This window comes from Phyllobates terribilis, unplaced genomic scaffold, assembly GCF_046119375.1.
Source record: "Phyllobates terribilis strain yellow unplaced genomic scaffold, ASM4611937v1 Scaffold_1__5_contigs__length_1240528914, whole genome shotgun sequence".
Lineage (NCBI taxonomy): Eukaryota > Metazoa > Chordata > Amphibia > Anura > Dendrobatidae > Phyllobates > Phyllobates terribilis.
In genome coordinates this window covers 1156877623-1156891292 of record NW_027362761.1, presented here as the reverse complement: position 1 = coordinate 1156891292, position 13670 = coordinate 1156877623, and the positions used below count along the sequence as shown (strand labels likewise).

At 48.5% G+C, this 13670-nt stretch overlaps 1 protein-coding gene across 2 annotated transcripts; it reads left to right on the top strand.

Annotated features, from left to right (window-relative positions):
- The first annotated feature begins 645 nt into the window (after window positions 1-645).
- LOC141162494 (uncharacterized) lies at window positions 646-7451 on the top strand. 2 transcript variants are annotated; one of them, XM_073648666.1, is made up of 2 exons: window positions 646-747; window positions 938-7451. In XM_073648666.1, the coding sequence occupies exon 2, from the start codon at window positions 4871-4873 to the stop codon at window positions 6722-6724; it is 1854 nt and encodes a 617-aa protein (XP_073504767.1). In that variant the 5' UTR covers window positions 646-747; window positions 938-4870; the 3' UTR covers window positions 6725-7451. The 2 variants fall into 2 exon arrangements, with proteins under 2 accessions (XP_073504767.1, XP_073504771.1); XM_073648670.1 differs by having other exon boundaries at window positions 938-4868.
- The last annotated feature ends 6219 nt before the right edge of the window (window positions 7452-13670 follow it).

The following is a 13670-nucleotide window of genomic DNA, read 5'->3' as shown; positions in this document are numbered from 1 at the left end:
TCTCTGGGAACTCCTTCAAGATTGTTGGAAGACCATTTCTGGTGACTACCTCTTGAAGCTCATCAAGAGAATGCCAAGAGTGTGCAAAGCAGTCATCAAAGCAAAAGGTGGCTACTTTGAAGAACCTTGAATATAAGACATATTTTCAGTTGTTTCACACTTTTTTGATAAGTATATAATTCCACATGTGTTAATTCATAGTTTTGATGCCTTCAGTGTGAATGTACAATTTTCATAGTCATGAAAATACAGAAAAATCTTTAAATGAGAAGGTGTGTCCAAACTTTTGGTCTGTACTGTATATATATATATATATATATATAAACCATAACTGAATTGATGTTTTTTGTTTATTGTGCATCTTAAAAATATGAATAAAAAGCGATCAAAAAATGTTATGGGGTATATAAAATTTTTCAGACGCGCAATGATACCAAAAACATCTTCAACTCATTGCACAACAAATAAGCCGTCATACAACGCATTAAACACTTCCTGTTCATGAATATAATGACAAAGTTACTGTTATGTCTTCAGACAGACCCATTTCTTGTTTGCAGCACACTGACTCCCTGTAGCGGCTGAATGCTGAGTTTGTTTGTCTGCACTTGTTACCTTTTTGATCTACTCAGGACACCATAGTATTGTCTGTAGTGATGCAGTCTGGGAGAAGGAAGGTTCTTTTCCACACAGACTGGTTGCAGAGAAGACATCCACCATTTTATCCCTCTTGTGATAGCATCGTTGGTAAGACAGTCTATGTTTTTCCTGATTGCAGACACCTGATATGTAGGACTCTAATCCCTGCATCTTCCAGTTACACTTATGAGACTGGCAAGCTGCTTCATTACATGTTATATGCTGTTCTGCCATTGACTTCATGTAATTCTGTGTTGTGTATACACATATTGATTGTTTGTTTTTCCATTGCTCCTAGTTTTACCAAATTCATCTACTAATCGTTCAATAAACTGAATAGACTACAAGACACAGTCTCCTTATTGGATTACAAGTAGATAAGGTTTAGCTGCCTGTCGGAGTACACATACATCCCAGGATAACGTGTAGCGAGGACAGACCAGTAAAACAACGGTTACCGGCTAGTGAGATTCAGGACACCGGCTACACAGAGACTTAATACAGCTACAGCGATCTCTGCACAGCCAAGCATTCCCTTAAAGGCACCATGTCCCAAAAATCATACAGAACGAAATCTGTAGCTTCTGCCTCCTCAAAGGCATAATCTATCAGCAACGCTGCCGCCATTGCCCGCGCAAAAGCTGAAGCCGCCAAAACACGAGCAACATTTGCTAACCAGGAAATGCATCTCAAGCTAGAGAAAGCGCACTTAGAAGCAACATTAGCTGACAGAGAACGGAGAGCACAACTTGATAAGGCACGTCTGGATGCCGCCTTAGAAAAACTAACAGCAGAAAGGGAAGCTGCAGCCGCTGTGGCTGAAGCAGAGTTCTTAGAGGCCGCACAACTCCCTGATTTGCAAAGACAAAAAAGTATGCCGAGTCTGAAGCTTATCTCACAGGATTCATTACAGCGCACAACTCAGTATGTCAATGAGCTCCCTGATTCAAATTACAATCCTGAGCCAATACTAAAGCAAGAATGCGATATCTCCAGTGAGACAGACAGAATTCAACATGGCAGGCATACCCAGATCAGTTATAAACGTGAATACAATTCTGCTAGTGACAACCCTGCCACTCAACAGGTTACCGAAGCAAAGCACCTTCCTGGCACGCTTTTCATCACGCCGAAACAAGACAACACCGGCTGGCGCCACCTAGAGGACACTAGCAGGTATGAACGCACCTCACATCGTTACAAGGGCGATCCTCCACCAGTATACCCTACTGATAACCAGTTCACAACAGACTTTGCCAAGTTCTTTACCCGATGTGAACTAGTGGCCAAAGGGCTCTTAAAGTTCAACGACCATGTTGGAGGCTATAGGGCCTGGAGAGCTTCTTTCCCAAATGTTACTAGAGACTTGGAGTTGTCAGAGAGAGAAGAGGTAGACCTCTTAGTCAAATATCTTGGAGAAGAGTCAAGTAGACACGCATCAAGGATCAGAGACATTAATATAAACCACCCCGAGATTGGTCTCAAAATGATCTGGGACAGACTCGATGAGTGTTACGGCTCAGAGGCAATAGAAAGAGCCTTATTTAAAAGAATAGACGATTTTCCCCAAATATCTAACAAAGGTCTTCAGAAACTCAGAGAGTTAAGTGACCTGCTAATGGAAGTCCAGGTTGCAAAATGCGAAGAGGACTTACCAGGACTCACATTCCTCGACACAGCAAGGGGTGTCAACCCTATAGTCCAAAAGTTGCCCGACAATCTGAAGGAAAAGTGGCTCACACATGGATCAACGTACAAATATAAACACAATGTTCCATTTCCTCCCTTCTCCGTTTTCGTAGAATTTGTGCATCAACAGGCAAGGATCAGGAACGACCCTAGTTTCGACTTTATGCTGTCGTATGCCACACCGACACCAGCTTCCCAATCCACGCAAGACGTCTGTAGCAGTACACAAGACTAATGTTTCTTCTTCAGGTTCTGTTCATAGGTCTGGCAACTACTCTCAAGTAGAGACAAAGGAACAGGACCCCAGCAAGCAGTGCCCCCTTCATCAAAAGCCTCATCCTCTCCTGAAATGCAGAGCCTTCAGAGAGAAACCTATGCAGGATCGTAAGAGCTTCTTGAAAGAAAACGGAATATTCTACAAGTGCTGTTCATCTACATCACATCTTGCTAAGGACTGTAAGGTCAGTGTGAAAGCTCAGAATGTGGCACTGCAGACCACAACACAGCACTACACCCCGGCTCAGCCCCTTGGAGTGCCAAAAACACTTCAACGGACAGTGAGCATGGCGGGGAGGAAAGGAACACGACTACAACTATAGCAGAGATCACTTCACAATGTACTGAAATTTGCAAAGGGTCAATAGACAGTAGGTCCTGCTCCAAAATCTGCCTTGTCAGAGTTTACCCAAAGGGCCACAGAGACAAAGCTGTAAAACTATATGCCATCTTGGATGATCAAAGTAACAGATCCTTGGCTAGATCAGCGTTCTTCGATCTATTCAACGTCAAAGGGCCAAATACTTCCTATTCACTAAAAACATGTGCAGGTACTGTGATGACAGTGGGAAGGAAAGTTGCTGATTACCAAATTGAATCCATAGATGGACAGTTCAGCCAGCCATTACCTACAATCATTGAATGTAACCAAATTCCTGACAACAGATCTGAAATTCCAACACCAGATGTAGCAATCCACCATGCTCACTTAAAACATATAGCACATCTTATACCACAACTCGATCATCAAGCCCAAATAGTCCTGCTCTTGGGAAGAGATATCCTGCAAGTCCATAAAGTGAGACGCCACATCAATGGACCCCGCAACGCTCCTTATGCTCAAAGGCTAGACTTGGGATGGGTCATAGTAGGAGATGTGTGCCTAGGGCGCATGCACACTTCCACCTCTGCGACAAGTATGCTTACTAACATGCTGGAGAATGGTCGTCTATCTTTGTTCCAACCCTATAACAATGACTTTCATATCAAGGAACTGCCATACAGCACCCAATTACCCAACAGCTATGAGGATCAGTTAGGGTGCGCAGTTTTCCAGAGAACCAAACAAGACAATCAGCTGGCAATGTCTATAGAAGACAAGCTGTTCTTAGAGATAATGGACAAGGGACTTGTTAAAGATAAGACTAACAGCTGGGTTGCACCTCTTCCCTTCAGAACCCACAGACCACGTTTGCCAAATAACAGAGATCAAGTGTTAAAAAGTTTCTCCTCTCTCAAGCACAATTTTCAAAGGAAACCAGAAATGAAAGAGCACTTTTTCTCCTTCATGGAAAAGATTTTCGAAAACAATCACGCAGAGATAGCTCCCACTCGCAAAGACTCTGATGAATGCTGGTTCCTACCCATGTTCGGAGTATACCACCCAAAGAAACCGCGCCAGATTAGAGTGGTATTTGATTCTAGCGCCAAGTTCGGAAATGTCTCTCTGAATGATATCCTCCTAACAGGTCCAGACCTCAACAACAAACTGCTGGGAGTACTAATACGTTTCCGTAAGGATTCCATTGCATTTGTCGCCGACCTTCAGCAGATGTTCCACTGCTTCCTTGTGAAAGAAAAAGACAGGAATTTCTTAAGGTTCCTCTGGTACAGAGACAATAATCCTTCTAATGAAGTCACAGAGTATCGCATGAAGGTACACATTTTCGCCAACAGTCCTTCGCCCGCAGTTGCCATTTATGGACTCAAAAGGTCTGCTCAAGAAGGAGAAGCAGAATATGGATCCGATGTCAAACAATTCAAAGACAAGGACTTCTATGTCGATGACTGCTTGAAAGCCATGCCTTCAAATGAGACTGCAATCAGTCTCCTCAAGAGAGCTCAGGAGATGTTTGCCTGCTCTAACCTCAGGCTTCACAAAATAGCCTCAAACAGCCAAGAATTGATGGAAGCGTTTCCTTCTCAGGACTTATGCAACGGTCTTAGAGACTTGGACTTAGGAACTGACCCCGTACCAATGCAACAAAGCCTCGGTCTTCTTTGGAATTTAAAGTCAGACACTTTCACCTTCCAAATCAGCCAGGAAGAAAAACCCTTCACGCGTAGAGGCGTTCTATCCACCGGCAACAGCCTATATGATCCCTTAGGATTTGCAGCTCCAGTTACGATAAAGAGTAAGGCCTTATTAAGAGACTTAACTCGTGAAACATCCGACTGGGATACACCTCTACCACCTGACAAGAGGATCCTCTGGGAGGAATGGAGGAACGTGCCGAGACCATAAGCCTCCGTGCCTTCTACAGAGATGCAGAGTCAGAACCTCTACGTATTCTCAGATGCTTCTGTCCAGGAAATTGCTGCCGTTGCCTACATTAAGACCGTGGACTCTAAAGGTCAGATTCATATCGGATTCGTCATGGGGAAAGCCAAACTTGCACCACTCCCAGAGCACACTATACCCAGGTTAGAGCTTTGTGCTGCTGTATTAGCTGTCGAGTTAGCTGAACTCATTACATCTGAGATGGACATGGATCTAGAGGAAACTAAGTTCTATAAGGACAGCAAAGTAGTCCTAGGTTATATCTACAACGAGACAAGACGGTTCTACGTCTATGTGAACTACAGAGTGCTACGAATCAGAAGATCCGTACATCCAAAGCAGTGGCATTACATAGCTACAGATCATAATCCCGCAGATCACGCTACTAGATCAGTAGATGCTAATCGGCTAGGGAGTACAACATGGCTCTCAGGACCAAAACTGTTATACAGCAAAGAACTATCCTCCGAAACCTTCGAGCTGGTAGAGGAGGACTCAGACGTCGAAATCCGCTCTCAGGTGTCTACACTTCATACGACAACCTCGGATATTCAACTCAGATCCCACAGGTTCGACAAGTTCTCAAGCTGGAAGTCACTCATCCGCGCTATCACCTGTTTGTCTCACATAGCTCGCTCATTTAAAGCCACCAGAACTTGTGATATAGACAGATGCAAAGGCTGGCATCTTTGTGAGAATACCTACGCTACCCCGGACTTGGATTTTTCTAGAAATCACATCATCTTCACCGTTCAAAAAGAAGCCTACCCAAGAGAAATTCAATGCCTCATGAATAAGACCTCAGTACCAGCAAACAGCGTTTTGAGAAAACTCGATCCATTCATCGATAACAGCTGCCTGCTGAGAGTGGGAGGCCGACTTAAAGAAGCTAAAATAGAGTTTATAGAAAAATTCCCTCTTATCGTTCCCGGAAAGTGTCACGTCGCCGGTTTGATTGTACAGCACTACCACAATTTGGTCAAGCACCAAGGAAGACTATTCACAGAAGGAGCCATAAGAACTGCCGGCCTATGGATTGTCGGCGCAAAAAAACTCATCAGCAGCGTCATCTTTAAATGCGTCACCTGTCGCAGACTTCGTGGTTCAACTCAAACCCAAAAGATGGCTGACCTCCCAGCAGACAGACTCAGCATGGACCCTCCTTTTACAAGCGTTGGTCTTGATGTATTTGGACCTTGGTCAGTTGCTACGCGACAGACAAGAAGCAGTCAAGCCAGTAGTAAACGTTGGGCAGTCATATTCACCTGCATGTCCATCAGAGCTATTCACATAGAGGTCATTGAGTCCCTCGACACTTCGAGTTTCATTAACGCTCTCAGACGATTCATTGCCATCCAAGGCCCCATCAAACACATACGTTCAGACAGAGGTACTAACTTTGTTGGGGCAGTCAAAGAATTGGGAATTCCTTCAAATATGGACTGCAAACCTATTGAGAGATTCCTTAGTGACCAGAGTTGCACATGGACTTTTAACCCACCTCACTCGTCTCACATGGGAGGGTCTTGGGAAAGAATGATTGGTGTAGTTCGAAGAATTCTTGACTCAATTCTGCTTCAAGCAGGCACAACAAGGCTCACTCACGAAAGCTTAATAACCTTCATGGCCGAAGCCGTGGCTATAATAAATGCCAGACCCTTGGCTCCAATCCCGAATGACCCTGAAGAACCCTTACTATTGACTCCAGCAACTCTCCTTACCCAGAAAACAGGACCATTCAGCGTTCCTCCAGGAGAATTTAATGTCAAAGACCTTTACAAGCGGCAGTGGAGACAGGTGCAAAGTCTTGCAGATACATTCTGGCACAGGTGGCGCTAGCAATACCTATCTACACTGCAACCACGGACAAAGTGGCAATCAACAAGACCCAATCTGAACATTGGTGACCTCGTACTTGTGAAAGACGTTCAAACCCACAGAAACCAGTGGCCACTTGGCTTAGTAACTGCAACGTTCCCTAGCAAAGATGGAAATGTCCGGAAAGTGGAAGTGAGGATGACCAGAGGAGACGAACCAAAGACGTTCCTCAGACCAATATCCGAACTAGTTCTACTTTTACTCTTCAAGGACCAGGATGGTGACATCAATTGATGCCAGACGGGGAGTGTTATGTCTTCAGACAGACCCATTTTTTGTTTGCAGCACACTGACTCCCTCTAGCGGCTGAATGCTGAGTTTGTTTGTCTGCACTTGTTACCTTTTTGATCTACTCAGGACACCAGGACACCATAGTATTGTCTGTAGTGATGCACTCTGGGAGAAGGAAGGTCCTTTTCCACACAGACTGGTTGAAGAGAAGATGCCCACCATTTTATCCCTCTTGTGATAGCATCGTTGGTAAGACAGACTATGTTTTTCCTGATTGCAGACACCTGATATGTAGGACTCTAATTCCTGCATCTTCCAGTTACACTTATGAGACTGGCAAGCTGCTTCATTACATGTTATATGCTGTTCTGCCATTGACTTCATGTAATTCTGTGTTGTGTATATGACTCGCCCCCTGGGCCGTGGGGCACTCGGAACCGGACTTCAGGGCAATGCTGAGAGTAGTAGTGGCGACCCGGTTCCGTGGCTCAGGGTGGTCAGACCAGTGGTAGTCTGCTATGTGCTGTAGGTAATGTCCGACTACGCCACCCGTGGATTGCGGTCAGGGCTAACCGCCGCTGCAATGCTGACCGCTGGGGTTGATATAAATGTGCAGCACTGAATAGTTCAACTCCCCACGGGAGGAGTATGGCCCCAAGGCAGAATATATAATGGATGATGGAGGGGATGATTCCGACCGCGATAGCCAGGAAACGGAGGCCTCTTAAACAGTTCAGGGTCTTTATTAGAACAGGTAATATGACCCAGAAACAGGCCCTGCTAGGAGGGGGCCTGGATGTCTGAGAGCAAGTGGGAGGCTGGCCCTGGTCAGGGTGAGGGTGTGGGCCTACCATGCTCTCTGTGCTCCTTCTGGCTATTTCCCTCCTTGTAGTGTAACAGCCCACGTTCCCGAGCTCACCGTATCCTCTCGCCCGTATGGCTTGCAACTTGGGTCCCTTTCTACTCCCGGCCTGGTACGGCTTTGCTGGTCCCTTCTGCTGTGGCGGAGCCTCCGGGCTTCTTAGGCCAAGGAACATACAGTCCCCTGCGGACTGGTTATCTGCTGTAGGACGTGGAATCCTCACAGCCTCAGACACCAAAGTCTGGTAGATTAGTCTCTTCGTCTGCCAGGACAGGCGCACTTCGCCTTTCGTCCCTGGCTCGTGGCTCTCCTACTGCCACACTTCCTCTTAGGCTGCAACACAACCGTCTGTCCCTGCTCTGGGGCACCTCTCTATCCAGAGACAGGTTGTCCAGTTCTCCCTAACCCTGCCCCCAGCTCCTGCTTTTAAAGGGGCAGCCTGCTCCCCCTACTGGTCTGGGACAGGAGGTGCTGCATGCTAATGATCCTTGACTAGAGGACCTTCCCCTTGCTCTCAGACACAGCTTTATTATATTTGTGGCATCCAGGCCAGGGTGACACATTCCCCCCCTAGTAAAATTTAGTACTCCGGGACTAAACAAGAAACAAGAATAACATGCATGACCATAAAACATTAGTAGACAAACGACGCACAAGTTGAGTTCTTAAGATCACAATGTGGTCTGTGACCGGGTGTCCATATCACCAACACAACGGGGAGCCTTAACCAGGTGGGGGTCTGTCCTAGCCCCAAGTCCTTTACAGTCTTAGTTCATTCCTTGGTTAGGCTCCGAACGCAGTCCATACAAAGTCCCGGTCATTAAAAGTTCATAACCTTTGAGTCCATACGGTAACTGCAAGAAACTGAAACACACATTTACCAATCATGCATGTAACTTTGCAAACATTTCAACACTTGGCAACAGGGCTATTTACAGTTTTAGTGCACCCTATATTCTCCAGCGAGCGGGTATCTGCCCCTTTGTGCTCCTGGTTGACCTCCTTAATCCACTGTCCGGTTGCAGGAAATGCAGGACGGGTACCACTATGGCATCGTTTATTCGAGTCCAGGACTGAGGAAGCTCTCCGAGAACAGTGCTGATCATTTCTTCCTTGTCCTCTGCGGGTTCAAGGTCACTTTGATCCTCTTCTGCACTACGGAGTTGCTCGGGGCACCTTTTTAGGTGGTCTCTGGAGATGGTACTAGTGGTTTCTCCTCCATCCCTGGTGATCACGCACACTTTCGAGTTGTCGTGGTCAGACTGCAGTACGGTGTAGGGTTCCCTTTCCCACTGGTCGTCCAACTTATGTAGCCTTCTCTTTCGCTTCAGGACCTGCTCACCAGGTTCTAGGGGAACAGCAGGGGCATGTTGGTTGAAGAGTCTTTCTTGCCTTTCTCTCACCTGGGCTAGGCTCTTCTCCACACTCTCCTGTACCTTCTTGTACTGCAGTCGCCTTTCCGTATCCCAGTCCGCATCCGGGGAGGTGTCCTCAGGTGTTAGGACTCCCATCTCCAAGTCCATGGGCAGCTTACCTGGTCTGGCTCGCATTAGGTAAGCCGGGGTGCAGTTTGTAGCATTCACCGGGATATGGTTGTACAAGTCTATTAGGTCCGGCAGTTTTTCTGGCCACAGGTTGCGTTCCTCCAGGGGCAACGTCTTCAGGAGATCGATGACTATATTTTTCATTTTCTCACACATCCCGTTGGTTTGTGGGTGGTAAGGCGTTGTCCGAATCTTCTTACAGCCATAGAGGTTGCAGAATTCTTGGAAGATTTCAGCTTCGAACGCTGGACCCTGGTCCGTCAGGACCTGTTCCGGATACCCGTGTGGACGGCAGAAGTATTGCTGGAAGGCTCTGGCCGCCGTTTGGGCTGTCAAGTCTTTTACCGGGACCACCACTAGAAAACGGGAATAGTGGTCCACGATTGTCAGGGCGTAGATGTATCCTGACCGGCTTGGAGCCAATTTGACGTGGTCCAGAGCTACCAGCTCAAGAAGCTGCTGGGTGACGATGTGCTTCAAGGGTGTCTTCTGGCTGGTGCGGTCTTTTCTCCTTAAGTTACAAGGGCCACAGTCCCTGCACCACTTCTCTACAGCCCCTCTCATGCCGACCCAAAAGAACCGTCCTCTTAGCAGGAACTCCAGTTTCTTCCAACCAAAGTGCCCCGCTCTGTCATGGTAAGCCACCAGGACCATAGCTGCATCCCGCCTTGGGACCACGACTTGCCAGGTCAGCTCGTGTGTCCGGTGGTTGACAAGTCTCCTGCACAGCTTGCCTTCATAGAGGAACAGCTTGCTCTTCTCTTTCCATAGCTGCTTGGCTTCCTCTGGAGCATCCGGATCTAAGCGGGCATCTTCCTGGGTCAGCAGATCTTTCACCAGGCGGATTGCAGGGTCACTATCTTGGGTCTCGGCCCAGCTGTGGTGAGGTAGGGGATTGATCATAACAGTTGTTAAATTTTCCTCTTTCACGCGGTGGGAGTATTGAGCGGCCCCATACCGGTGAAACGAGGGTAGTTCTACCTCCTCCAGCTCTTCTGGGTCTTCGTCACCTTCAGGTAAGTGAGGCATCCTCGACAGGGCGTCAGCGTTGGCATTGGTTTTGCCTGCCCGGTACTTGATCACGAAGTCATAATTGGAGAGACGGGCCATCCACCGCTGTTCCAGGGCACCAAGTCTTGCACTGTCTAGGTGTGTTAACGGGTTGTTGTCCGGGTACACAGTGAACTTTGCGGAGGCCAGGTAAAGCTTGAAGCGTTCCGTTACGGCCCACACCACCGCCAAGAATTCTAGCTTAAAGGAGCTGTAATTCTCCGGGTTCCTCTCAGTGGGCCTCAGCTTCCGGCTGGCGTACGCAATCACCCTTTCTCTGCCCTGTTGGTTTTGTGACAGTACGGCTCCCAGTCCCACATTACTGGCGTCTGTGTGGAGAATAAAAGGCAGGCCATAATCAGGGTAGGCCAGGATCTCATCCCCTGTGAGGGCCATCTTCAACTGGCGGAAGGACTCCTCTTCCGGTTTATCCCACTTGAAGGGTGGCTTTTGGCTTCTGGACTTAGACTGTCCTATCAAGAGGTCCTGCATAGGAGCTGCCATCTTAGTGAACCCGGGGATGAACCTTCGGTAGTAGCCTACCAACCCGAGGAATTGCCTCACTTCCTTGATGTTCGAGGGGCTTGGCCAGCTCTTGATTGCTGTGACCTTGTCAGGGTCGGGGGCTACTCCTTCCGCACTTACCACGTGCCCTAGGTACTGGACCTTTGGTTTCAACAGGTGACACTTTGATGGTTTCACCTTCAGGCCATAGCCTGCCAGGGCTTCGAACACCTCGGCCAGGTGCTTTAGATGGTCCTCGTAAGTCTTCGAATAGACGACCACGTCGTCCAGGTAAAGGAGGACCGTCTCGAAGTTTCGGTGCCCTAGACAGCATTCCATCAGCCTCTGGAAGGTCCCTGGTGCATTGCAGAGCCCGAAGGGCATACAGTTGAACTCGCTCAGTCCCATCAGGGTGGTGAAGGCGGTCTTCTCCTTGTCAGCCTCTTCCACAGGAACCTGCCAGTACCCGCTAGTAAGGTCCAAAGTAGAAAAGAAGTTAGCTGATTTTAGTGCGGCTAAAGACTCCTCTATTCTAGGCAGCGGATATGCGTCTTTGTGGGTGATACGGTTGATTTGTCTATAGTCCACGCACATTCTCATGGTGCCGTCTTTCTTTTTTACCAGAACCAAGGGGGCCGCCCAGGGGCTACAGCTATCTCTAATGACCCCAGCCTCTTTCATTTCTTTTAACATGCCCTTGGCGTTCTGATAATGTGCAGGGGGTACAGGCCTGTGTCTCTCTTTTATTGGTGGGTGGAACCCCGTGGGGATATGGTGTTCTATCCCTTTTACTCTGCCGAAGTCTAGCGGGTGCTTACTAAAGATTCTCTCGTACTCCTGGACCACCCGGTAGACTCCTTGTTTTTGGTGCAGGGGAGTGGAGTCAGCACCCACATGGAGTTTCTGGCACCAGTCCTCCTTTTGTTTCTGGGAGCCATTACCCTCCGCCTGTGGAGATGGAGGCAAAGGCTCCACGGCCCTGATAGCTTTGTGTTCGACAGCAACCAGTTTGGCAAGTGTAGCGCACCTGGGTAAGTGTACCTCCCTCTCCCCAATGTTGAGAATGCGAACGGGCACCCTCCCATGACGGACATCAACCACTCCCCGGGCTGTCAAAATGGTGGGCCTGCTGTCTGAGTACACGGGTTCTACCATGGCTTGGTAGTCTCTACCTCTCAACCCGATTGCAGTCCGACACCAGATCATCATTTCACTTTTGGGAGGCATGGAAATGGGGAATGGGTCACTCATTCTTACGCTACCGATCTCACCACCAGACAGTTCTACCTGCTGCCGTCTCATCAGGGCTTTTATCTCTTTGTTGAGGACTCTCTGTTGGCTGGAACTAGCATTCACCGCCACCTGTTGTAGAATTACAATTACCTCTGAAAGACAATTTTCAATCACGTTAGTACCCACAGTTATTTTAGGGTGACTTTCACGACGGTCAATGTCCACAATAATCACTCCCTGTGCCGGCAGTTCAACTTTACCAATCTTAATGGTCATCTCTTTGAACCCCATCTGCGGCACGGGCAAGCCATTACTGGTGATGATGCTCAAGTCACTGTCTGGATACCGTGTTATATCAGCATCAGTCCAATACTGCTTAAAAAGTACATAAGGGATAGTGGTTACTTGCGACCCGGTATCCAGCAAGGCGCTCATGGGGATACCGTCCAGCACCACGGGTAAAACCGGGCGCCCCCCAACGTACTTATTACGCCAATTGTAAGGGCCTGGTGATCTTATGCATGGGGGTTGGCCCTCTGCCCCAGGTTGGACCCGTTTAAATTACAGTACCTGGAAATGTGTCCGGGCTGGTTGCATCGACGGCAAATGGGCTGTCCATCTTCTGCGTAGCAGTCTGTAGGCCTCCCTCGGAACGACGGGGTCCTCCTCTGTCGACGCCACGGGACATCCTCCGGACTTGAAGCCAACTCGATGGGTCTTGACGGGTCCACTTGTAATGCCTGGACGGTCCTGGTCAACGCCGCGACGCTCCTGGTCAGCTCCTGGACTTGGTGGTGCAGATCTTTCGACGGGGCTTGGTTCAGGGCCTGTGCATCGGCCCCCACAGAGTCCATAGAGGAGGGCGCCGCCTCCTGGTGGTAGGTGAGAGTAGGGCACCGGGGGTTTATAGCGCCACTTTTTGCGGACTCACGGAGCACCCTTATGGCCCTGTCCTTGAATTGGGCAAAGGTCAGTTCAGGGTTCTGAAAGAACATGAGGCGCAGCTGGGTCCTGTGGGCGCTAGACAGCAGACCTTCTATGAACTGTTCTGTTAGTAGCTTATCCGTATCCTGCACGCTGCCAGGGTCAGCTTGTTTGATGGCCCTCAAGGCTTCCTGCAAATTTAGGGCATAGTCTCTAATGCTGTCCTGTGCCCGCTGCTTACATCCATAGAACCGCATTTTAATTTCAGTGGAGGTATGGGTATCAAAGGTACCTCGCAGCCGGGCCAGAATGTCCTTTACAGTCCTTTTCTCCTCAGCGGGCCATGACTTTACCTCCCGCTGGGCTGCGCCAGTTAGCTGCCCTGTCAGTATGCTAATCTTCTGTTCCTCTGTCAGGGGGTAAACTTGGAACAAACTGTACAGCCTTTCCTTAAAGTCATTTAGGGCATGGGGCTCCCCTGAATACTTGGGCAGCCAGGCCGCTCCAGGGATGTAAGGCAGGGAAAATGGCATCACCACTGCTGCAGCGGCGCTGGTGG